The sequence below is a fragment of the Ranitomeya variabilis genome, chromosome 1 (genome assembly GCF_051348905.1).
Source record: "Ranitomeya variabilis isolate aRanVar5 chromosome 1, aRanVar5.hap1, whole genome shotgun sequence".
Lineage (NCBI taxonomy): Eukaryota > Metazoa > Chordata > Amphibia > Anura > Dendrobatidae > Ranitomeya > Ranitomeya variabilis.
This window is the reverse complement of record NC_135232.1, coordinates 114,336,253-114,362,800: the sequence shown is the minus strand read 5'-3', so window position 1 is coordinate 114,362,800 and position 26,548 is coordinate 114,336,253. Positions and strand designations below refer to the sequence as shown.

The 26,548-nt window shown below is 42.6% G+C and overlaps 1 protein-coding gene across 1 annotated transcript in view; it reads left to right on the top strand.

Annotated features, from left to right (window-relative positions):
• FCHO2 (FCH and mu domain containing endocytic adaptor 2) overlaps positions 1–25,050 on the top strand; it is a 138,727-nt gene extending 113,677 nt beyond the window's left edge. Inside the window, exons 15-26 of the mRNA XM_077287864.1 lie at positions 258–282; positions 376–415; positions 1,606–1,691; positions 9,019–9,134; positions 9,269–9,398; positions 10,208–10,319; positions 11,651–11,806; positions 13,229–13,361; positions 16,651–16,850; positions 20,417–20,481; positions 20,862–21,026; positions 23,016–25,050. Of these exons, the coding sequence (XP_077143979.1) occupies positions 258–282; positions 376–415; positions 1,606–1,691; positions 9,019–9,134; positions 9,269–9,398; positions 10,208–10,319; positions 11,651–11,806; positions 13,229–13,361; positions 16,651–16,850; positions 20,417–20,481; positions 20,862–21,026; positions 23,016–23,038 (1,251 nt within the window). The 3' untranslated portion in view covers positions 23,039–25,050. The remainder of the gene's footprint in view (positions 1–257; positions 283–375; positions 416–1,605; positions 1,692–9,018; positions 9,135–9,268; positions 9,399–10,207; positions 10,320–11,650; positions 11,807–13,228; positions 13,362–16,650; positions 16,851–20,416; positions 20,482–20,861; positions 21,027–23,015) is intronic.
• The last annotated feature ends 1,498 nt before the right edge of the window (positions 25,051–26,548 follow it).

Genomic DNA, 26,548 nt, shown 5'->3' with positions numbered 1-26,548 from the left:
TTTGAATTTAGGTCTAATAAAGATACCATACATTCAGAATTGCCTGTAGATTTTAGTGTACAGACTGTTTTACCTTGTTTTATTACAGTTATGTTTTTCGGCATATGCAAAGCATCCCTCTTCTTTGATATTGTGCCCAGTCACTAGTTTCCGAATTGTAGAAAAGCTCCATGCCAACAAGACCTCTATCTAGTTCGTAAGATGTGAAGCTTTCTGCTGATTTTATGTTCTTATTTCTTCCTTCTTCTAATTTCTAGGCACAAATGACAAGGAATACATCAAGTAAGTTGGATTTCTTGATCTGGTCTACTACTTGTACATTTGTTTTTCGCTCTTTGGGTAAGCTGCTGTTTGTGTTTTCTTTTTCTTATTTAGGTGAGGAGGTGACAAAATTACGAATGCCAGGAACTTTGGAGTAAGTGAAAAGAAGACCTTATATACTACAAGCTAGAATTATAATGTTTGACTAAAGAAGCACAAAATCATTAGTCAGTCCTGGCTCTGTGATTTAGATTAAAGACAGCCTGTCAGGAAAATATAGTAATTTAAAGTAAAGAGATGGCTGTAACACAGATTATAGTGATGCTTTTGGTGAAGACATCTTCTGTATTGTTCTTTTTTAAACGTGAACTTTTCTGCTATTTACATTTCAGTGCAGAGGGGCCGGACTGTGCACTGTCGTCTTCTTCCTGTCTGCGATTCTCTGGCCCCTCCGCCTGCCTCCAGTCTTTGAATGACAGGTCACTGATTTTCCAGAGACCTGCCTTGAATCTCGTGCCGTCATTGCCGTGAGCGGCGCCTGCACAGACAAAGCTCCTGACTAGTCTGCAATAAAATGTCATTGTCATTGCTGTGAGCGGCGCATGCGCCATCATCCCTTAAAGGCATTGTTGAGTCGAGAGCTCAAATCTGCTTGTGCGCCGCCTACGGCAATGACTGTGCTGGTGCGAGAGTTCAAACAGAGGAGGTCGGTCACTGGAAAAGCAGTGACCTGTCATTCAAAGACCGGAGGCAGGCAGAAGGGCCGGGGAATCACAGACAGGGAGGAGAAGGCCCAGTGCACAGTCCCGCCCCTGTGCACCAATATCTAATTAGAAGAAAACTTCAAAGGATATTTAAAGAACAGCAAAACAAATTTCTTCACTAAAGCTATCAATGTATTTAGTGTTACAATGTATGCAGTGTGCCGCTCCCCGGTGGGCGCAGTGTGCCGCTTCCCGGTGGGCGCAGTGTGCCGCTTCCCGGTGGGCGCAGTGTGCCGCTTCCCAGTGGGCGCAGTGTGCCGCTCCCCGGTGGGCGCAGTGTGCCGCTCCCCGGTGGGCGCTGTGGGCCGCTCCCCGGTGGGCGCTGTGGGCCGCTCCCCGGTGGGCGCTGTGGGCCGCTCCCCGGTGGGCGCTGTGGGCCGCTCCCCGGTGGGCGCTGTGGGCCGCTCCCCGGTGGAAATTACATGCTTCCTTCTAAAAGTCTGTTACGTTCTCAGGCAGCCGTAAATTGCTACTGTCACTTAATACAAATGCAAATCACAGGATCGCAATGTGCAAACCAAAATATCTGCTTGTCTTCAGACTACATACAGTTTACCAATTTTCCATTTACATTTTACAGCAGAGTCAACAATGATCTTTTAGCCTGGGATCCATTGTTTGGCAGCTCAGTAGAGACATCCTCCATATCCTCTTCCAGTTCTACAGGTAATTTTTCTTCATTTTCAGATAGGAATATGCTGATTTTTTTTTTCCCCTTCTTAATATAAAGACTTGTTTGTCTTGGATCTTTATACCTTTTTCTGGTATTTTGCCTTAAGAGAATATTATGTGCATATAGGCCCTGATTTAACAAGGTTGGTGATCTTCATGCTGGTCTTGAGAAGAGGATACGGTGGAGTAAGAGGGGCACGTCCCTTAATGATTCAAGAACATCTTACAAGTGGTGTGCGCGCCTCTCCACAAATCTTAAGCCCCGGCTGGAGTAAGATTTGTGATGTAGCGAACGTAGCCGTTCATTTGATGAGTAGCTGTCGCCACGTCATCGTTCCGCCACCCTTCACCCACTTTGTCAGAGCTAAGTGAAAGTGATGTGAAACCACCAAAAGTCACAATTTTAGCACCGCTTCGAGTTGTGCCAAAATTTTGCAACATTTCAAAGCTTTTTCCTTTAAAATTCTGAAGCTTTGATTAATCTGACATATAGTGCATTTGGTAAAAGTCAGAATTTAGGCATGCATGAACGTGTTTAATATAATTTAAGAAAAATCTCCTGTCCCAGAATAGTAACATGAGTTTCCTTGAAGTAGTTTAATAGGTTCAGTAATATCATCACTGTTTCTTATGCAACCGTTTTGTGAAGGTAATTTCTTAGAACTATGGTTTTAGGATGAAACACTTTTGTAATGGAAACAGTTGTGTCAACAAACTTTGCATAAATGAATAGTGCAAGCAAATGTAAGGAACTTTGTAATATACCTTAATATAGTATGCTGCTGCTTTCTCCACCTTTGAGCCTCTTAAACTCACCATCCACTCTGGTAAACAAAAAAAACCCAGCTCAAATCAATCTTGGTTAAAGCAAGACACACTGCGAGCTCTGTAAACTGTCAGGTTACACCTCGAAGTGGGTACTTATGAGCTGCGTGAGAAAACAAGCTGACACAGGCAGATTGTCCTCCAGTTAGTGAGTGATTTAGCTTTTCACAGAGCTGGATTACCAGCTACACTGTGCAGTACGGCTGTATGTATGCTGTATCTTTTTTTTATGTTGCTGCTGCTTTTTCTTAACATGAAAGATTTTTTTCAGTTAATAAGGCATTTTGGTTGATTGCTCCCTTGTCTCTAATTGATGACATTAGATCCAAAGTTTTAAAAGTTTGGTAACACATGTGCTAATTCATTATAGCCTCAATCCCCTGATTTAACTGGTGAAAACTTGTTGAGGAGGCTTAGGAGCTTGTTTTAATGGCTAGTTAGTATGGTCATGGGGAATTCATAAATGGGATTATATGGTTAGCGGCCAAGCCAATACATCCTAACCCTAAAATGCAACATTAGCTATTAGGATCATCAATATAATAATAAGATTTTGTGGATAGGATATAAGACTAGTTTGGATCTTATATGTTAAGTAGTTCATTGTGACCCTAGGACACTACTGACTATGCCGTTTGTAAACGTTTTTCCTTTAAATAGTCTAATTAACAGTACATTTTTATAGTCTTTAGATGGGGTGTATTTGCCTCTGGCAATTTGTGAATAAATGTGTGATTACCCTACTCTGATTCTTTGAACAGTCAAAAAGTCAAACAGACCCATACAGTAGTGCATATGCACACACACGGTATCGGCATATTCAGGAAAAATTGCATAAGAAATTTTGGGTTGATTTAATCATGTTGCCCTTGTAAAAATAAAAAGTTTGGGGCTACAGTAAAAATTTTGTGAAAAAGTGAAATGTCTTTTTTCTCCACATTGCTTTAGTTTCTGTGAAGCACATGAAGGGTTAACCCTCCTTGAATGTGATTTTGAGGAGGAGTTTTTAGAATGTTGTTACTTTTGGGTATGTTCTGTCATTTAGGCCCCCACCCCCCCCCAAAGTCACTTCAAATTTGATGTGGTCCGTAAAAAAAATGGTTTTATACATTTTGTTGGAAAAATTAGAAATTGCTGGTTAACTTTTAACCCTTTTAACTTCCTAATGGAAAAAATATATATACTCAAAAAATGATGCAGATGTAAAGTAGACATGTGGGGAATGCTATTTGTTAACTATTTTGGGTGTTATATCTTTGATTTAGGCTGGTTTCACACTTGCGTTTTTGTCTGCAGCGTTTTTTGCACAAAAAACGCATGCGTTTTTTTTTCCTATATTTAACATTGAAAACGCATGCGTTTTTTTGCACATGCGTTTGGTCGCGGTTTCAAACGCATGCGTTTTTTGTCTGCATGCGTTCATTTTCAAAAATGCTACCTGCAGTATTTTCTTGCGCGTTTTTTTGCCGCGAAAAAACGCATGCGTTTTTTCGCGGCAAAAAAATGCATTGCTGTCTATGTAAACGCATGCGTTTTTAAGCACATGCGTTTGTTTGCGCTAAAAACGCATGCGTTTTTATAGAAAAAAAACCAGAAAACACACTGAAAAGCCACCCACCACCATCAAGGTGATAAAGGGATCCAAACCCTAACCCTAACTCTACCCCTAACCTCACCCCTAACCGTTTAATGAACATTTTCTGACAGTCATATTGCCACGTATTTAAGTGCCACGTATGCCACGTGCCACGTATTTAAGTGCCACGTGCCACATATTTAAGTGCCACGTGCCACGTATTAAAGTGCCACGTATTTAAGTGCCACGTATTTAAGTACCACATATTTAAGTGCCACGTGCCACGTATTTAAGTGCCACGTATTTAAGTGCCACATGCCACGTATTTAAGTGCCACGTGCCACGTATTTAAGTGCCACGTGCCACGTATTTAAGTGCCACGTATTTAAGTACCACGTATTTCAGTTGCACGTATTTCAGTGCCACGTATTTCAGTCACGTTTAGGGTTAGGGGTAGGGTTAGGGTTAGGGTTTTCTTGTTTTTTCTTGTGTTTTCTTGTGTTTTCTTGTGTTTTTCTATAAAAACGCATGCGTCTAAAAAACGCATGCGTTTTACCGCGTTTACATGCCTTTTTTTCACACATGCGTTTTTTTTAAAAACGCATGCAGATAAAAACGCAAGTGTGAAACCAGCCTAAGAGGCATAAGAATTAAAAATTATGAAATTTGATCCAAATTTCCACAAATAAACGCAAGTCATATTTAATTCTCTGGTTTAAGGGCATAATAATTAAAAGTTTGAAAACTACAAAATTTTTGCCAGATTTCCAATATTTTCACAAATAAACGCAAGTCATATCGAACAAATTTTACCACTATCATGACCTGAAAAAAACAAATGTTATCTCCGAATCAGTGGGATCCGTTGAAGTGTTCCTGAGTTACCGTATTTTTCGGACTATAAGACACACTTTTTTCCTCCCAAAATGTGGAGGAAAATGGGGGGTGCATCTTATAGTCCGGATGTATGGGCTCTGGCTGTGGTGGGGGAGCGGTTTCGGTGGAGCATCGGGTCACAGGCGGCTCCGGCTAACTCCTGTACCCACTGCTAAAGAGAAATGAGTATGCACTGCATTCCACGCCCATGGGCGCTGAGGGCAATTCATATTCATTGCTCCGGCATCCCTGGTATAAATGGCCCCATCCTGTTCCTGGAATGTTGATCCCATCCTTTTTCTTTTATAATTGGCCCCATGATGTTTATTGTATCCATGGCCCCATCAGGAAAGATTAAAAAAAACCAAAACATTACACTCATCTACACGGCGCTCCCTCGCAGCGTCCTGCTCCGATGCCAGCAGCTGCTTAATGCTTGTAAGTAGCGCATGGCAGGGACATCGTGTGCTGCTCACAAGCAGAGCACAGCTGCCAGAATACTCACCGGGACCGTTCATCGGAGATGACGGTGAATACCCATTCCTCTTCTGAATATTCATTTCTCTTAAGTATCGGCACACGTGACCGCAGGCCCCAGCAGGAAGGCTCCGACTGACAGTGCGCGCTACTGAAGAGGAATGGATACTCACCACGATCTCCGATGAACGGTCCCGGTGAGTATTCTGGCAGCTGTGCTCACTCTGCTTGTGAGCAGCACATGATGTCCCTGCCATGCGCTACTTACAAGCATTAAGCAGCTGCTGGCACCGGAGCAGGACGCTGCGAGGGAGCGCCATGTAGGTGAGTGTAATGTTTTGTGTTTTTTTTTAATCTTTCCTGGTGGGGCCATGGATACCAGGAACAGGACAGGGCCAATTATAAAAGAAAAAGGATGGGGCCAATCATACCAGGAATGGGATGGGGCCAATTATAAAAGTAAAAGGATGAGGCCAATCATGCCAGGGCCGGGATGTTGACAATTATACCAGAATAGGGTTGGGACCAATCAAACCAGGACCACCGAGATGGTGTCAATCATACCAGGATAAGGCTAGGTTCACATTGCGTTAGTGGGTGATCGCTAACGGACAGCGTTGCACGGCGAAAATGTCGCAATTAACGCAGTGCAACGGGTCCGTTAGCGCACCCATTGACAGCAATGTTGTTTCAGCCTGAAGCGCATCGCTAGCGCGTGCCTTTTTCGGCTCGCGCTAGCGATGTGCCGTTCTTTTGTGGCGCGCCTCGGACGCTGCTTGCAGCGTCCGCGGCGCGCCCGAGGTCCGTTCCCCGCTCTCGCAGATCGGGGATCTGCGAGAGCGGGGACGTTAGCGCGACCCCTAAACGCGGCCCCTACAAAAACATTGCGTTAGCGCAATCCGCTAGCGCTAAACGGATTGCCCTAACGCAATGTGAACCTAGCCTAAGGATGGGGCCAATCATACCAGAATAAGGATGGGGCCATGCACACCAGGATAGGGTGAGGAAGCCATGCATACCAGGATAGGGGATTTTACAGTACAAAATTGACCATTTTTTTGCTTAATTTTTTTTTCCTAATTTCCTCTTAAATCTAGGTGCGTCTTATAGTCCGAAAAATACGGTATTATCACATAAAGTGACAGTGGTCAGATTTTAAAAAATTGGCTTTGTCATTAATGTTAAAATTGGCTCAGTCGATAAGGGGGTTAAATGACCGTCTAATGTTTATTAGGGTCTCCCATATCTTCCCCAACAGGTCATGTGGGGAGCAAACAAGGATCTGGCGTGTCGAATTTTAGCATCCCATCCTTATGTTCACAGGGGTTCCCAAAGATGTCTGCCCTATTTTCCATTGTAGGTTCATTGCTGTTTGTAGAGCAGATTGGAGATTTTCTCCTCTCTGTATATTATATAATTCATATTTAATAATTCAGCTATTTGCCATCTGAGGAATACAGGCTATGTTACAGTGATTTGTGTATTTTTTTTTTTTTTCCGTGTTTAAGACAACTTTCCGTTTGTATTCCCCCATTTTTCCTTCAGCCGTGGTACAGGACCCATTTGGGAGTTCCTTTTTTTCTCCCCCAGCTTTGTCCTCAGATAGTTTGTCTCAATTCACATTTGACTTCCCGGTATCTGATCCTGGAGATGCCACACAATCTGATTTTGGTGCCAACCTTATTCATAACCTTGGTACAATGAAATCTCAGGTAGACAACCCACAACCAATCTTTCCACCTCCTCTAAGGCCAAGGGCATCCTTGCATGAAAGCAGCAAGTGCAATAACACAAGCCGGAAGAAGCTTCAAAGATTTCATAGTGCATTTGAGAAGGTCGACAACATGCGCTACTTTTTGTCTGAGAGGACTTTAAGAAGCTATATGCTGGAAGAAAATATAGGCTTGGCAAATGCCAACTATTGCCTCGATGATGTATTCATAGAAGAGAACTCAAATGCCTCAAAGTCGGCAACGTTCAGCTGTAGCCCGTCTACAGTTCAGATGAATAATGGTATGACGAGCATGCGGTGTGTTGCTTCCCTGTGCCTTGTAGTGCCAAAAAGAGCACCTATTTTGTGCGTCCAATGAGAAATATGAATGTTTTTACCTGTTTTGTTGTTTGCTTTTTTTACATTTTTGCTGCATCCTTTTCTTTTATAAAAAAAATAAATTAATTTTCATATTTCGTGGTTTTCAAACAGCCTGATATGTGGATCATATCTGCGTGTTTTTTCCATAGTCAGTGTGGTTTCTTTTTGCATACAGTTTGTGTGTTTTTGTGTAGTAGATTTCATTGATGTATTTTATATGTTTTGAAGGTTTTTGCTCTGCCCTGGAATTGCATGTATTTATGTGCATGGTACGACAACAGTAGTTTGTACAAATTTTTCATTAACTTGCTTTTTACCTCTATAGCTCTGTAAGTATAAATCCACGCAGCTATGAAAATGGAAAATCATTATCATTGCAGTCTGATGTATGTTATTTGACAAGATAATGAAGGGCAGAGTAGTTGACTAAAAAATGTAAAAGGATTTTCCTGGTAACAAAAATTCTACTTCTGTAAAGTTGACCAGAAAGCCGGATAGTTTAACTTCTACATCCTCACCCACCTCAATTAGTGCAGCAAATACTCCTTGTTAAAGGGACTCACTGTCCGTACATACCAGGGGCATAGTCTTATAGGGGATATAGCCCAACAATCTCACCTATAGTGTTCTCATCGCTGCCTCTGTTCTGCAGAAAATGAAATGTAATTAGATATGCCAATTAGGGTGCTCCGTGTCCCCTTGGAGTGGCTAAACAGCTCAGTACCTGCCGGTTTTTCAGGCTTTCACCTCCTTCGCTGGTGATTGCCATTGAGCACTGGCTTGTCTGGCACAAGCACTGTCTGTAGAGAAAACATATGCCAGCCAGTGCTGTCAATCACCGGTGATGGAGGCAGGGACATGCAAAACTAGTAGTCGGAGCGGTGCGTTTAGCTGTTTAGCCACACCCTGGCCCAGAGGCTACATCGGTAGTCTATGGCCACCAGACCAGAGCTCTGCCTCTATTTAGAATAGGTCATCAATAGATCAAATCAGTGGGGTCAGGATTTGGCTGTCACCAAGTTGATATTGTAAGTTATTTTACATCCAGTGCAACTAGCCCCGATCTCTGGTCCTCTTCTGCTTTGTCACAAGACAGGACTACGACTGCATATACTATGTTGGCACGTGAGCGGGCAGTGTGTAAAAGGGGCTGTCTGACTGCTTAATTTAATTGCTAAGCCAGCCCCCTTTTCTATGACGTTCTATGCATAAACTAAGAAGGGGTGGTTTAGCTTTTGAAATCAGCAGCCAGTCGCCCCCCTTTATATAAAAAAAATGTCTTGCCTCAGGTACAAACCAGGAGACCTGCCATGACCAGAGCTTGTAGGTGAAGGAATTAACCATATTAGCAAGCTGCTTAACCCTTTGGAAAGCCTTTTAATACCTCGACTCCAGCTCATCTGGAAATAAATGTTATATTTTGTTTATAGCGTACGACGTGAAGTAACACAGATATTCTGTTCTTGTTTTACCAGTGTCGCCCCCTGCCCGCCCCAGTACGCCACATTCTGTGGGCACAATAGTACCGCCACCAAGACCTCCTTCAAGACCAAAGCTTTCTACTAGCAAGCTCAGCGGCATCAATGAAGTGGTAAGTAATAGTGTAAATGTAATGCAGCTTACAGTAGGTAGACTTGACTGTTTTTGATATGTTCTTTATATATTGCACGATTATTGAATTATATCATGGCTAATGCTAAATTCTTCTCTTATGTTTCTTACAAGCCGCGGCCCTTCAGCCCTCCAGTCTCATCTAACACTAGTCCACCTCCTTCTGCTTCTTTACCTCGGGCCGAAAGCTCATCATCTATATCCTCGTCCACTTCAATTAGTGCAGCGAATACTCCTACCTTTGGTAAGTGCTGTGTGCACCTTTTATGTGGAGTTGAGCAAAAAGGTTTGCAGGAGCCTGGTCCAGAGGCTACATTGTCTGTGGTCGCAGGTCCAGAGCCCTGCGAACTTCTTACTACCCGCAACATCCTAAATGTATCTTCTGATTAGCAGGCCTGTACAATGTACAAGCATGGCCTCTGGACTAGGGTCCTGTGAAACTTTTGGCTGAACTCTTATGTCTTTGCCAGTGTTTCCTAGTATCTTGAAGCAAAATTTCCCTAATTGTGTGCCGCGCAGCACATCTCACACTGCAGAATGTAAAGGCTTTGGATTATTAAGAAAAAAAAAAAGCAAAACAAAAAAAATGTTTAATAGAGATGAGCAGATCAATTTGCAGGACTCCGGTCCAGCGGCCATGTCCGTAATCCATGGCTGCCGGACGATTTCCCTGTGAACCACCACGTAACTTCTGGAATCCCCAGCACTTCTTTGATTTGTAGGCGTGATGTCATCATTCCGACATGATGCATCCATGACATTGTGCCGGGCTTATTAATTAGTAGATGCGCCAGGGATACAGTTAGGTAGGAGGCGGTGCGCAGCGCTCCCATCCCAAGACAACAGACTACTAATGTGGTCCCTGGGCCAGGGTTTTGCAAATCAATTTCCTCAACTCTCTATTGAACAGGTGAAAAACATTTCAAAGAACCTAATTGATTTTTTTCAGGCGTTTTTATCCTAAAAAGCCATTGTAATCCAAAATAGTTTTTGCTCATGTCTGCTGTTTAATGGTGCCATGATATAAACTGCCTGCTTCTGATTGACTTCTAGGTATATCCCGTGGACCCAGCCCTGTTACCTTAGGAAGTCAAGACACACTACCGGTTGCTGTTGCACTTTCTGAATCTGTTAATGCCTACTTCAAAGGTGCTGACCCAGCAAAGTAAGTGACTAGACGGAAAAACTGGAATAAAGGAGATGGTCTGTAAAAAAGATGACTGCTATTATATTGAAACCTGCTCTGGAAAGCCAAAATGTCATTGTTACTATAGGTATCACCGGTGAATGTTATTATAATATAGATATTTATCTCACTATTGCCCCCTTTTGAGAGACAGATACTTTTCATATTTATTTTTCTTTTTGTCACTGCTTGTAAGAACCCATTTCCATCTCCTAAAGGAGAGTCAGATTGCCGCAAAAGCTTCTAATCTAAAAAGTTTGTGTCTGCAGAGGTGGCAAGTTAGTGAACAGTGCGGTAGTTACCAAAAAATTACAGGTGCACTCTGAAACGCTATAACGTGTACATTGAATATATGAAATTGGAATTTCTTTAATGCGGTAGAAAACATGTTAAAAAAATGAAGGTTCTTAGCTCACAAATAGCCAATTCTTGTGAGCCCAACAGCCAGTGTCAAGGCGTACCCCTTTGCTGGGACCCTAAACCTAACATGATGCCTTTCTCTTAAGCTATAAACCAACATCAAGCAGTGTAAAAGCTATCAAGATATGATCAGTCATTTTACCATTATATATTAATTATGACATCTGGGAATTAGCCCAATCCTTTTATTTGAGAAGAATGTAGCCCTGTTTGTTATGGTCTGTAATTCCCTTAACACAACTACTGTTACTTCTATCCATCCTGAAAAGAGGTGTGCAAAAGGGATGGCATTTTAGTTTTACACATTTTGTTCATGTGCTTTGAATTGTGCAAATATCTGTCTGTGTTGTTTGACCCATTTTTGCACCATTATTAATCCTTAAAGAGCACCTGCTTCATCCGCTACCCTGTAAAATGAACACAATTATTACCACTGCAGTTTTTTTTCAGTCTTTCCTCATTGTCCTGTTTTGTCAATACTGACAATGAGACCATTTTAGGTACCTTTTTTTTTATTATTTAGAGTGGTATATATGATAAGCTGTCCGTACACAGGAGGTAAGTCGGTTCTAACAGTCATTTGATAGATGACTTTGTCTCTCAACTTCCCCATACACATGGACAAGCAGCTCAGCTGAGAGTTCATGTACACTGCTCAAAAAGAATTACAGGGAACACTAAAATCCCACATCCTAGATATCACTGAATGAAATATTCCAATTGCAAGTCTTTATTCGTTACATAGTGGAATGCATTGAGAACAATAAACATAAAAATGATCAATGTCAATCAAAATTAATATCCCATGGAGGTCTGGATTTGGAATGATCCAGTTCTCTAACATGAGAATTCCCCTTTAAGGTGATTTGTTTCCTCTGTGTGATGTCTAGGTGTATAGTGAAGATAACTGGAGATATGACCGTGTCATTTCCAAGCGGGATCATTAAAGTGTTCACAAGCAATCCATCTCCGGCCGTGCTCTGCTTCAGGCTGAAGAACACCAGCAAGCTGGAGCAGATTCTACCAAATACACAACTGCTATACAGGTATGGCGCTGCAAATCCTTGTACGCTCGCGGCCTTTGTCTTCTGCAAACCGCACCTAGTGCCTTTATACTCTGCAGAACGTGTTTTAGCCGTAGTGTCACTTCTGTGTAACCAGATGATGATGGAATATATTGTAGTAGCCACTCTACAGAATGCTCTCTGAACAGCTATTTAACGTGACCATCCACCTTTGACGAACTTCAGACATGTCTTTATAAGATGACAGACGTGTGCGTTGCTGGGGGTGTGGGTGAGCCTTGGTTAATATGCGCCCCTACTACAATGCCCACTGGCCAGCAGTGCACTTAGGTATGCCTCCAGGCATCTCACAGTCGTCAGTGGCCCTGCCATACAAACTGCAGCGTGCATGACCAAACTCCGATTTAGTCCCTTACATTTCACATTTTAAATCCTCAAAGCCGTTTTTATCCTGAGAAAGGTAAAAACCGCCCATGTTATATCCCTGGATCAGCATTATACATGATTACCAGTAATCTGGATATTATTTCTCAGGGAGGATGTCCAACCCTGTGATTTGTGTCCCAGTGTAAGGCAGACTGAGGGCATCAGAAAAACTACAGCTATCCAAAGCATTCCTTGTGGAATTGCTACATATTAGTAATTTGGTATCCGGGTTTAGTAAGGGACGATCGTGACATCTGCAGTGATGATATGAAGGGTGTCCCACATACAGAACCCCTCGAATATAATAACCCACAGCAGCGGCAATGTGGTCCTGAAGTATAGCCACTTGTAGTCACCGAAGCTTGCTTTATAGCTCTAACCATGCATTAAAGGGAACCTGTCACCCCCCCCCCCCCAGGCGTTTGTAACTAAAAGAGCCACCTTGTGTAGCACTAATGCTGCATTCTGACAAGGTGGCTCTTTTAGATCGGGTCCCTGGCACTGCTGCGATAATCGTTTTTGAAATTTGTCCCTCATACCTGTGAAATCGTCTGGGGATCAGGTCTTTCCCCCCTAATCCAGACGCCTCACATCCGTCACTCATGGCCTCTGGGCGCCGCCTCCTCTTCCTTCAGTAGTGTCCCCGGCGCCTGCGCTGTAAGTTTGAAGGGCAGCGCAACTGCGCATGCCCGAAAAAAAAATAACAGCGCAGGCGCCGGGGACGCTACTGAAGGAAGAGGAGGCGGCGCCCTGAGGCCATGAGTGACGGATGTGAGGCGTCTGGATTAGGGGGAAAGACCTGCCCCCCGGACGATTTCACAGGTATGAGGGACAAATTTCAAAAGCAATTATCGCAGCAGTGCCAGGGACCCGATCTAAAAGAGCCACCTTGTCAGAATGCAGCATTAGTGCTACACAAGGTGGCTCTTTTAGTTACAAACGCCTGGGGGGGTGACGGGTTCCCTTTAATGCTTTCTTCTGGGTACCCTCCTGATGAAATATGTATCTTCTTTACAGCGATCCATCACAAAGTGACAACAACTGCAAAGACTTCTGGATGAATATGCAAGCAGTTACTGCCTACCTCAAGAAGTCTTCTGAGCAAAACCCGTCTGCCTCCTATTATAATGTAGACATCTTGAAATACCAGGTAGAGAACTTACCTTATAATGTGCATGCACTGTGGGAATGCTTTCTGGAGACCCTTGTGACCATGTACATTGCTTGGCAATATTTTAGGACTAACCAGCTTTATTAAGGAATTGCATTAACACCTACACTCAGTTGTCCCATCGGGACTTGTGTCCAAACCCCCCTGCAAAACAGGATTTGGATGTTGACTGGTCCATTGACTATAATGGTGCCGGTAGTGCGAACGTGCTCTCCGCCGTGCATCATTTTCAGGCATATACGCCTACGGGAGACGAACAGACGCAGTCTACTATGTACTACTATCTGGACAGTGTCGGACTGGGGTACTAAGGGCCCACCAGTAACATTGACTTGGGGGGGGGGGGGGGGGGGGCACTTTATTACCTGCATAGAAATATTACACTACCCTCGTTCACAAATTTACCTATGTCTCTATATAATAATACACTGGTAGTTTGGTTAATGAATGATCAGATGCTGCTTTTTTTTATACAGAGTGAATCAAGTGAATTATGCCAAGAATTGCCCATACAATAGGGTTGAGGGCCCAGCTCTGCCCAGGGGCCCACCGGGGATTCCCCTGTTACCCTATGGGCCAGTCCGAGCCTCTATCTGGATACTCATGGTATACTTCTCATTAGTTAGGACATGTGATCACATTGTGATACCCCCTCCCCACTATAAATGACATGGTATAATCTATTCAGGGGGTCGCCGTCATATGATGCAATTGCATGGAATGTACCACACACTTTCTGGACAGGTGCTAATTGCACAGGTCTTCTCACACCGTTATAATGTTGGAGATTATAGTTCATCCTCTGGACTGTATGCTGATAATCTGCTGATTTATTTAGGAGAATATACAAGGTGTGCTGGGCCAACGTGTGGTGTGCCGACGCAACATGAGATTGATAGCAGAGCGTAGAGCAATAGCATGAAGGATGAAATCTAGGAATCAAGATGCAGGCTGAATTGCACTGAAATGAGTACACTATGTATAAAAGATGTGCAGAGTGTCACAAACAATCAGTTGTAGAGTGCAGTTATTGAAGAAAAACATATTTTGAGTGCTTCTTTAAAGGTGGTTTCCAAGGCTTAAAGTAGTGATCACCCTGTCCTAGACATGTAATATTAGGTTGATGGGTGTTTGGCACCGGGGCGCCCCTCTTAGGCCCCTTTCACACATTCAGTTTTTTGCCGTCAGTCACAAGCCGTTGGCTCAACGGATCGACTGATCCATCGCAGATTATGAAAACTGATGAGTTTTTTCATCCGTTTCTTCTGTTTTTTCATCCTTTTTTTAAAAATGCCCAATGGGAGGCTCCCAAACGTTATTGGCTACTGAAAACCTATATATACAGTGTTCCTACAGCCCATCTTTGACAGGTTGTAGAGCAAGTGGCAAAAATGGAAGGTGTGATTGCGAACATTGTGAAGATCTATGTGGATTTTACTTTGGAGGCGAATCGTTTGGAAGTCATCATTCTTGAAAAGGAGCGAGAAAGACAGCGCATCATGCGTCTGCGCCAGCGTCGTTTTTGGATCTACCCAATCACTGCACTGAGAATGACACGTGGGGTGTATTCTACGTTATATACGGAGTTGAGAAGAAACCCGAAGAGTTTTTTTAACAATGTTCGGATGAAAGCGGAAAACTTTGGGGGCTGGCTAATTGGATCCTAAATAGATCGGAGCATGCTCAGTTAAAAAAAACGGAACCCATTCCCGGATTCCATCATTTGACGGATCCGGCGCCCATAGGTTTCCATTTGAGCAAACGTCGGATGGCGATGTCGCTGTCAGATTTTTCGACGTACACAAAAAACATTACTTTGACCGTCGTCTCTGGCCGCCAGACAAACAATTTTCAATGGATCCGGCGAAAGACGGATGAAACGTGAGGCCATCCATCACAATCCGTTGCTAATACAAGTCGATGAGAAAAAACTGATCCGGCGGCATCATTTGTCGGATTCATTTTTTTCAAAATTCGGCGGATTGTGACTGATAGCAAATAACTAATGTGTGAAAGGGGCCTAAGACACGAGCAGTTGAATATAAACAGAGCTGAACACCTTGACTCCAAACACTTTGCAGCTCAGTTCCTATGGGAGCAGAGTTGTAGTACCAGAGATCAGCCACGGCACAGCATATGGAGTCATGATGTCTGAGTCAGTGTTTACAATCAGCCAGTGATGAAAAGATGTAATTGATGGGGGTGCTGGGTCTTGTGCCTCCACATTTTATTACTTGTATCCTGCATTTTTTACTAGTTTTGTGCACCAATAAACCTTAGCAGTTTTTCCCTTGTGCCTTTCTTCTTTTACCCCCTCCACCCACCTCTCTCCATAGACTTTTATAGGCAGCAGATGTAATTTGATTCCTCACTGCAGACAGATTTGTAGACAGATGTGAGCAGTTTTTGAAAGACGTGAATGATCGGTGCAGGAGACAAAGTGACTGACAAGTGGAGAAGAAAGCATGTTTCTCTAAGATATGTTGCCAAGTTTTTTATTTTCTCTCTTGATTTATGGGGGGGGAAGTAGTTATTTTATACTATTTTTCATGCCAGTTGCAGCCATACATCAGAGAGACTTGGTAATCAGCTATTGAAATCACTTATCCTCGAAATGGGCATTTAAGCCTTATAGAGGAGAGCATTTCTTGGTGTCACTGGCATTTTATGTAATGGTTTTTTTTAAGCCTTGTAATCATAGTCAGTAGCATGATAGTGGAACATGAGTCACCAGCAGGTTATTCGATGGGCAATAGGAATATTCACTCGTCTTGTTTTTATGTTGATATCATATTCCTCTGAGTTTATGCATAAAATATAGTTCACAAAAGAGGACTGATGGTACCGGTGGTATAACCATGTTGTTTGTGTAAGATCAGAGTCCGATTACTTATTAATATTAGTTAAAACTTTTAATTTTCCACGGATTATCTAGTATTTGGGCATAAGTCTGTGTACAGCTACTGATATGGATCGTTTCCCTAGGTCTTGTAGTAATATTCAGCGGATACACTTGCATAAATGTATACTTGATGTTTTATATGCTCCATGTTATAAATTATCTTCTGACGTCCTAGCTGGTTACCTCTATGGTTTCCCCTCATTTTTAGGTTCATTTGCCAAATCTAGGAAAGCCAAAACTGTTTTTTAATTGTCTTTGGAACTTTTTTTTAACCATGTGAAATAAAGTTACATATTTTTTTTATCCATATGGCCATTTGGATCCTTTTCTTCCTTTTTTATCCGAAATTGTGTTTTCTCATTCTAGGTGTCATCAAACGGGATCCAGTCCACTCCCCTCAACCTGGCCACATACTGGAAGTGTAATGCTGACACTACTGATGTTAGACTAGATTACAAGTATAACCCAGAGTCTATGGCAGTGCCCAGTGCGTTATCAAACATCCAGGTCATGGTTCCTGTGGATGGCGCTGTTACAAACATGCAGTCTATTCCCACCGCAGTATGGTAAGTAGGATTATCACTCTCCCAATATTATCATTATTTAAAGCATTTTATTTTTTTTCTAATGTTTATTTACATTTGTAAAAATACATTTGTAAACATACATAAAGATTACAACTTTTGACTCGAGAAATAGTGATTCACATAATAGGAAAAAGAAAAAGGTGAAAATGTCAGGGATAAGGAAAGAGGAGAAATCGACGCCCTATCTTGTATATTAATGACCACTGCCTACTTGCTGCACATGTGACTATAAATCACGTGGTCTCTGACAATGATTTTTTTTCTTTCTGTATCAGGTATTATATCTACGGGTCTCATCCACACCCCTCAACCCTCCCCCACCTGTTCCCCAATCTCAGATATATTGATGAATGGTGTTTATCTACGGTATGTGGCATTGAAATATTGAATTTCATTGCCAGGTATGCTAGAGACATACCGTATACCTTAGGGCCATTATCTCCTCCCACATATTTTGCCACCTGTATACTTACCTTAAAGGGAGCCTGTCACCAGGTTTGGCCGATATGAGGTAAGACCATCACCTTTCAGGCCTGATACCCAGCATTCTATAATGCTATATATCTGCCCCAACCCGACCTGTAAGAGGTAAAAAAGAGCTTTTATTATACTCACCTGCAGAGCGGTTTTGTCCGAGGGGTGTTAGGGTTCTTGGTCCGGTGCCTCCCTTCTTCTTGGGATGCCGTCCTCCTTCTTGTGGATGACGTCCTCCTTCTTGTGGATGACATGTCCTTACATCATCCACACAGTCTCCCTGACATCAAGCTCCTGAGCAGACGTACTTCTCTGCCCTGTACAGTGGAGAGTCGTTTTCGCCCTCTGCTGGTCTGTAGCTTTGTTGTCCCCAATGTCTGCTGCTTGACCTTGTTGTAATGGACTGCCGTCTTAGAAATTTTAAGGATGGAGGCAACATGACGCTCACTGTGTCCCACTGCTAGTAAAGCCAGAATTGAGCCCTTCTTTTCCTCACTTAAGACTTTTTTCTTTTCAACTCCTTTGGCATGGTTAAAAGTTATTTTTACATTTCTATTACTTTTGGGATGCTACTAGCACTTGATTTTCCATCCAGCTTGTCCTATTGCAAAAGGATTGTGAACACCACAGCAGTTTTTTTTATACTTTCCTTCATTAATTAAGATTTGGTTCAGGTGATCACCTAATCAGAGGCACATTAAGTAGAATGATGTGCACTCTGGTTGGAATTCAACTGACATTCGAATGGAATGCCTGTCAGACATGTAGCGAAGCCACGGCCGGACTGGCCATCGGGCAGTTCTGGCAAATGCCAGAAGGGCTGGTGCCAGTAGTGGGCCGCTGCATGCCGACTCACTCTCCCCAAAGCGCTGCCGCATTCAACTATACCGGCGTCTATGACGCCGGTACAGTTGAATGCAATGATGGAGGAGAGAGTGTCACCTGACGCTCCCTCTCCCATCATTCCCCGCTCTGCCTCTGACACTGTGGGTGCTCGCGCACTCACTGTATCCCAGGCAGTGCAGCGACAGCCGCCGAGACAGGAGCAGGGAGCACCGCAGGCACGAGGGGAGGTGAGGAGTGTTTTGTTTTTGTTTTTTACTGGACTGTGGGGCCATTCTGGGGGGGAGAGTTGTGGGCTCTGCTATATACTACTATGTGGGCTCTGCTATATACTACTATGTGGGCTCTGCTGTATGCTACTATGTGGGCTGTGCTGTATACTATTATGTGGGCAGTGCTGTTTACTACTATGTGGGCTGTGCTATATACTACTATGTGGGCTGTGCTATATACTACTATGTGGGCTCTGCTATATACTACTATGTGGGCTCTGCTGTATGCTACTATGTGGGCAGTGCTGTATACTATTATGTGGGCAGTGCTGTTTACTACTATGTGGGCTGTGCTATATACTACTATGTGGGCTCTGCTGTATACTACTATGTGGGCTGTGCTATACACTACTATGTGGGCATTGCTGTATACTACTATGTGGGCAGTGCTGTATACTACTATGTGGGCAGTGCTGTATACTACTATGTGGGCAGTGCTGTATACTACTATGTGGGCTGTGCTATATACTATGTGGGCAGTGCTGTATACTACTGTGTGGGCTTTGCTGTATACTACTATGTGGGCTGTGCTATATACTACTATGTGGGCAGTGCTGTATACTACTATGTGGGCAGTGCTGTATACTACTATGTGGGCTGTGCTGTATACTGCTACATGGGCTGTACTGTATACTGCTACGTGGGCTGTGTTATCTGCTATGCGGGTTGTGCTATATACTATGGGGGGTATATTATATTCTATGGGAGAGGTCGTGCTATATACTATGTGGCTGTTATACTATTGTGGGGGTATATTATATTCTATGGGGGAGGCTGTGTTATACTATGGGGGGCTGCATTATATTCTGTGGGGGCTATATTATATATGGGGAGGTGGGCTGTATTATATTCTATGGGGTGGCTGCATTATATTCTGTAGGGTGGTGGCTGCATTATACTATATGTGGGCTGCATTTTTTATACTATATGAAGAACTATGGGGTGCATTATACGATGGGAAGTGAATTGTACTACATGGATGACTATGGCGGTGCATTATACTATATGGAGCACTATGAGGAGTGTATTATTCTATATGGAGGACTATGAGGAGTGTATTATGCTATATGGAGGACTGAGTAGTGTATTTTAATATATGCAGGACTATAGGGAGTGTATAATACTATATGGAGGACTGCGCATTATAATATATGGAGGCCTATGGAGTGTATTTTACTAAACAAGTAAAATGCTGCATATTCAGATTGTTTCTGCTGGAACAAAAATCCTTGTTCTCAGCAGCACATTGCCAGCGTAAACTGTAGATGTGCTGCTGATAACATGATACTGTATGGTGATCTGTTAGTGATCGCTCTGTCCCATCATTATTCCTCAACTGGTGGAAAGAGGCCGGGAAACAAGTGTTGAACAACTTCAGTATTGTTGATCAAACTCATTTAGCGGCCTGAGATCAGCTCATGTAAATACAACTGAAATGCCTGTGTGATGTCCAATATGTTAGCATTCCTGAAATATGGCCAACTCTTCCCTGTATATAAATATAGTCTCTAGAACCAAGTGGGCTTGGTCCTTAACGCTTTCTCTTGGGTGTCTGTTTTTGGGACCTTATCCATTTGTCTAAAAAGAAACACCTTTATAAACTGGTAAAAGGTCAGGTAGATTAGAATATAACCCAGCATCTATGGCATTGCCCAGTGCATTACCAGATCAGAAATTATAGGGAAACGGACAGGTAATTCATGCTGCCTAGACTGCGGACATCATGAATTGCAGTCTGGCTGAATGATTGTAATCATATTAGTATGGTGCTGCCACCGGCCGCCTCTTCCCAGCAGCACAGTAGGTGATTGGCAGGTCTCTGCCTGAAGTGTACGTGGGTATATCCCCTGTAGCAGTGATTCATGCTGCCCACTGTTTAGACACCATAATATGCCTTTGTCGCCTCTTTTATATTCTAATTTTTGGCATGGGTGACGGAAATTACTTCTCTTGTAGGAATGCAGAACAAATGAAAGCCTTTTGGAAAATGTCTGTGATTTCAGAAAAGTCTGAAAATGGAGGTGAGTACAGAATCCTGGGACGGGGTGAGCATTTTATTACACAGTGTCACGTAGTAGACAGTGGAGATAAATGACCTGTGCTGTATTCATTACCCAATGGCTGAGGGTTGTAACCTTGTTTCTGTGCTCCCACTTCCCATCTTGTAGACATGTGTTTGGGTTTGGTGGGTTGTGCACTCAGACTTATAAGAACAGCAAGTTATTAAAGCTACAACCAGTTCAGGAGGTTTGCTTCCTTCCCACTATATACGGTAGTTTTATATAAGGATATATCATTTATATAGTGTGTATATAAAATGTTACCCCCACCTTTTGATGTAGTCAGTGTGAGGTTTGTGGGTACCACGTTTGTTTGCATTTAATATTGGGTAATATTGTAGGATCAGGATCGCTCAGGGCAAAATTTGATGTCTCGGAGGGTCCTAGTAACCCGAGCACGCTTGCTGTACAATTCATGAGTGATGGCGGGACCTTGTCTGGAGTGGACGTCGAGCTTGTGGGAACGGGCTATCGTCTGTCTTTAGTGAAGAGGAGGTTTGGCACAGGTACAATAATTCTCTTTATCTTTGTGAACCTTGAGTAACAATTTTACATATTTTTCTCTCTTTTCCTTATGAGAATAATTTCTTTACAAATAATTAGGACATTGTACTAGTAGGTCATATTCAGGATCCAGACAAAATTTAGGTACAGATTAGGATGTGATACCCCATCAGACACTCAATCCACAGCATTATTTATTATTACTCCTTATTGCTACCTATACTGCACTGTAAGGGTATGTTCACACTTGGCATAATTGAACCTAATTTTTCTACACCAAAAAACAAAGTGTTACAATGCACAATTTTCTGACATGTACCGTATTTTTTGGACTATAAGACGCACCGGACCATAAGACAAACCTAGGTATTATAGGAAATTAGGAAAAAAAAAAAACTGAAGCAAAAAATGTGGTCAATGGTTCCCTCATCCCTATCCTTGTATGTATGACCCTCATCCCCTTCCTGGTATGTATGACCCTCATCCCCATTCTGGTACGCATGGTCCCTTTATTCTGATAAGATTGATTGGCCCCATCCTGTTCTTGGAATGATCCCATCCAGTTCCTGGTAAAATTGATTGCTTGGCCCCTATCCCGTTCCTGGTATGATTCATTGATTGGCCCCCATCCAGTTCCTGGTAAGATTGATTGATTGGCCCCCATCCAGTTCCTGGTAAGATTGATTGATTGGCCCCCATTCAGTTCCTGGTGTTGATTTATTAACCCCCATCCAGTTCCTGGTATGATTGATTGGCCCCCATCCAGTTCCTGGTAAGATTGATTGATTGGCCCCCATCCAGTTTCTGTTATGATTGATTGATTGGCCCCCATCCAGTTCCTGGTATGATTGATTAACTCCCATCCAGTTTCTGGTATGATTGATTGATTGGCCCCCATCCAGTTCCTGGTGTGATTGATTGCTTGGCCCCCTTCCAGTTCCTGGTATGATGGATTGATTGGCCCCATACCCTTGCTGGTATGATTGGCCCCCATCCAGTTCCTGGTATACATGGCCCCATCAGAAAAGATTTAAAAAAACCCATTACTCTTACCTTCCTCCGCTCCCTCGCAGTCGCAGCGTCAATCAATCAATCATGCCAGGATGAAATGAATATTCATTGCTCTCCACGCCCATGGGCGTGGAATGCAGTGCATATTCATTTCTCTTTAGCAGCGGGCACAGGAGATAGCCGAAGCCGCAGGCTCCTACCTCTGTGACCCCCTGCTCCTCTGATACCGCTCCCCCACCACAGCCAGAGCCAATACATCTGGACTATAAGACTCACCCCCCATTTTCCTCCACATTTTGGGAGGAAAAAAGTGCGTCTTATCGTCTGAAAAATACGGTATATGTGTGCTTTTGCAGGGGTTTTACTTGTGTTTTCTTCATGGGTGAAAAATACTGCAAAACTTCTGAAAGAATTGACAGGCCGCAGATTTAAAAATAATGCTTTGATGGTTAAAATACACAAGGGGGAAAAAAGCAGCATGTACACAAGATTTTAGAAATCGTATTCAATTTTCAGGTTCTATAAAACACTGCGTATTTTATGCACAGTGTTAAGATACGCAGAAAAAATACTGCAGTTACGTCATGTGTTAACGAACCCTATGGATATGTGCACACTGAGGAGGTTTTAGGTGCTTTTGGACTGAGCGGAGACACTCCAGATCCTTTTCGAAAGCTTTTTTGCTCATTTTCAGCTCCTTAAATTCTGCCAAAAGACTCCACATGCTCTGGTGGGGCTGACTATCTCCATTGAATTAGTGTTGAGAGAAATCCACGTGCAGATCTGTCCTCTAATCTGCAGCAGAAATCCAGCTTTCATCTTTAGATTTCTGTCATGGATTTTCTAGAAGTCAGTGTGCGGATGGCCTTATGTTGAATTGAAGGTCTGTGATTCATTGCTCATGTGCATTCTTAAGTAATAACCTTATTTGTCATAAACAATAAGTAATTTTTCTTTTTTTTTTTCTTTTTTTCTTACAGGAAAATACATGGCCGACTATTGATTTTAATTAAATTTTTTTTTTTTTTTTTTAAATCCTGGGATATAAGGAAACTGCTTTCCTGTTAATTTATCGGATATCTTCCACATGCTGTTTTAATTATAGATTTATATATATTTTTAATTGTTTAGAAGGTATTTCTATATTGCTGCCAACTACAAAGCATAAAAATGCACTTTTTACGAGTCATTTTGTGTAATATCTTTTGGACACTGTTGTAGCACTGAAGTTTTCGGCCGTCATGGTTGAAGGTCCGCTGTCAAGGAGAAAAAAAAAGAAAAAAAGGCAATTTCTGTGTATCTGTGTAAAGGCCACACTCTCCTTTGTAACAAGCCATTATTTTGTATCTCAGAAGATTACATTTTATAACAAACCCAAAAAATTGCAAGAGCAATCAGACATCCATCATCCAGTGTTTTCTACCCATGTAAACAGGCCAGTAGAATGACTTATCCCAACTCTCCGGTTCAGGGTTATCCCACTGCAGGAAACACATAGGAGGCCGCCAGTTTGTGGACTAATTCACTACGTAACTTAATGTAAAAGTGTCTGTTTTCCTTGTGGGTGCCACATCCATAGGAAACGTTATTTAGCCCATGTGCCCTACATGCCCAGAGAAGACGCCACAGACAAATTTGTTGATTTACATATTACACTTTTAATAACCGATATCATATTTCTATGAAAGTGCAATTACAGGAAATGGAATAGGACAATATGACTTTTGGTATCAGCGATGATGAAGGCAACGTTCTTTTTCTATGCATTAACATCTGTGCCTTTCCTATCAGGATCTATGACGCTTGTCATTATTTCTGGCTGCACTGGTCGACAACCTGCGGCTCTCCAGCTGTTGTGATCCCATAACTATAAGGGCTAGTTTATTGTCAAGTATGCAAACTTGTAAATGCCACGTACCGACCTCAGCGAGCCCGTGTGCACATCCTAGTCATCCAATGCGGCTGTTCTGTGCTGTAAACAGGATAGCTAACGTATAACGTATATTAATGCATGGCCCAGAAGTAGGGGCAGGCAAGGAAACTTGGGATGTTTCATCCAAAAATGTCTTTGTTGTTCCCAAACTGCCACGTGTAAGCACTGCAATGAAGTCACAGTTTGTTTTACCTACTCAGTTTTGTCCTGTACACTAAAAGGGTTTTCTGTCTAGAAGAATTATCCTTAAAGCACATCTGTCACTAGATTTCACAATGCAAAGTTCCTAGATTATTACATAGATCTTAGACCTTGAGAGATTGGTGTACTTATATTGAAAATCCATCCTACAGTGGCTGCATAATCTGGATATTGATAAAAACATGTTATGGGTCCAGCTTTTACACCTGGACTCCTAAAATGCTTACTTCAATATCAGACTTAACAACTTTCAAAGAGGATTACAGCGTTGTTCTGACTTTGATTTTCAAAATAAGTACAACCGCCTCATCAGATCTAAGAGATTTATTTAATATAATGTTTTATACAGCTTGTATTGTGAAAGGTGGTGATGGATCCACTTCATATGACTTCTTTATCTAGCATTATTTCCATAGTTGCACCGATCTTCAGATACAGTCCCAAGTTTTGGCAGATCATCTTTCACCTTGTGTGCAGGGTAGAATGGTTTCTGGGTCAGTACACTGTCAGTGCTGCTTGTGAAACTGACTCTCTTCAGTGGTGAAGTTACCCATCTTCTGTCATGACTGATGACTAGACAGATGATAGCCACCAGAATGAACCCGTCCGTCAGCCCCTTCACACACAGCACAGATGGCGAACCAACACCATGAACAATGGTGGATACTGCCAGCAATATGGAGATGAAGGGTGCTCTGTGTGCAAAGCAGAGAGCATATAAAATATAAAACAAGTGAACACACATAATTCTGCACACCATACAATAAGTGTCCAAAGAAGTAACCCCATTTACTAACACATATCAGAAACCACAGGAATACTGTAACACTCTCCCATTTTAGGTTAGTTACTGCAAAGTGCGCCCTGGATGAAAAAAACAATATTGAAACTGTCAAAGTGCAAGGACTATGGTCCAAAAGAACAATATGGATTCTAATATACAAAGAAAGTGGGAAAAAAAGAAAATATAATGTCATATCCTAAACGAATCCAGAGTGCATAATGGCACAGGAACATGGTAGAGATCGTACAAGTATGGCTGTGTATCGCTGCAAATGGCTTACTCAGGGGGACACTTTCCTGTGTTAAGCACAAGCCAGAGGTGAAGCTGCTGGAACCTGATATCTGAAGATCAGGGAACCCTTCTGGGAAACAACTATAGAACTTAGTCATATATTTTTTATTGGAATCACATCCAATGATGAAGTGGACAGCCTAAGTTTACTCACAATGCAGAAGTTGTTCCGCTGGGTCCTCATACTGGTGGTGGTCGGAATAGATAATTGTAGCTGAACTCAAGAGTGAAGACCCTGATAAAAAAGGTTCCCTTATCTAAGCTGGCTGGCCCCTGTTCAGGTCGGTCCTAAAGTTTCAGGTTTAGTTTTGGGTTAGATTGTGATACAATATAAGCCTATACTGAAAGACTGTCCTGGAACAGCTATTCAGTTACCACGAACTTTGTTTTCAACCTGTATAGTTCGGGAATGAACACACATACAAAACACTAAGTATTTGCAGGCATGGCTGCAGTTCCTTGTCTTCATCAATAAGTGGAGGTCGCCCAAGAGATATTTGCAATACGTCGTAAAGCCTCACACAATGAACCCTCAGCTTAGATGCTGATCCATCGCTATATAGGCTGAGGTGACCATTAGGTAGTGGGGTTTAATGGGTTCCCTGCTACATACACATTGTCAACGCTCTATTAGAGGAATCTGAATGAATAAGTCTCTAGTTTGGGACCTCCATCAATTTTTGTCTGAGTGGATAACTGCAATACAAAAGCTGTCTTCCAGTTTGGAGGACAGAAGATCTTTTTTTGCATTACATGGGCAGCGCATTGGTTTACATGGGCACAGTGTAATGCCTCTTTTTGCCTGGGGTGGTGCTATAGTGGAACATCACACTTTCTGCCAGGTTCCTTCACCGAATACAGTTGACTGTTGTATGTCTCAATATCCGGAAATGCTGTATATTGTCAGGGGTCCTTTGTATAAGGCTACTTTCACACTAGCGTCGTACGAAGCATGTCGCAATGCAACGTACCGACGCATACTGTGAAAAAAACACAACGGGGGCAGCGGATGCAGTTTTACAACGCATCTGCTGCCCCATTGTGATGTCCGGGGAGGAGGGGGCTGAGTTCCGGCCGGAAATGGCGGACACGACGCACAAAAAAGCGTTACATGTGCAGACATGATGCAGACGTGGCATCACATGCACCCCTCACCACGGTTTTTTTTATAGCCATTTCTTCTCTATGCCAGTCATTATAATAAAAGGTTGACCTTGCGGACACGACCATATTACTGATGGTGACTTCCAGCCACTTTACATACTGGAGATCGGCATCATAAGCAGCAATGAGAAGAACAATCC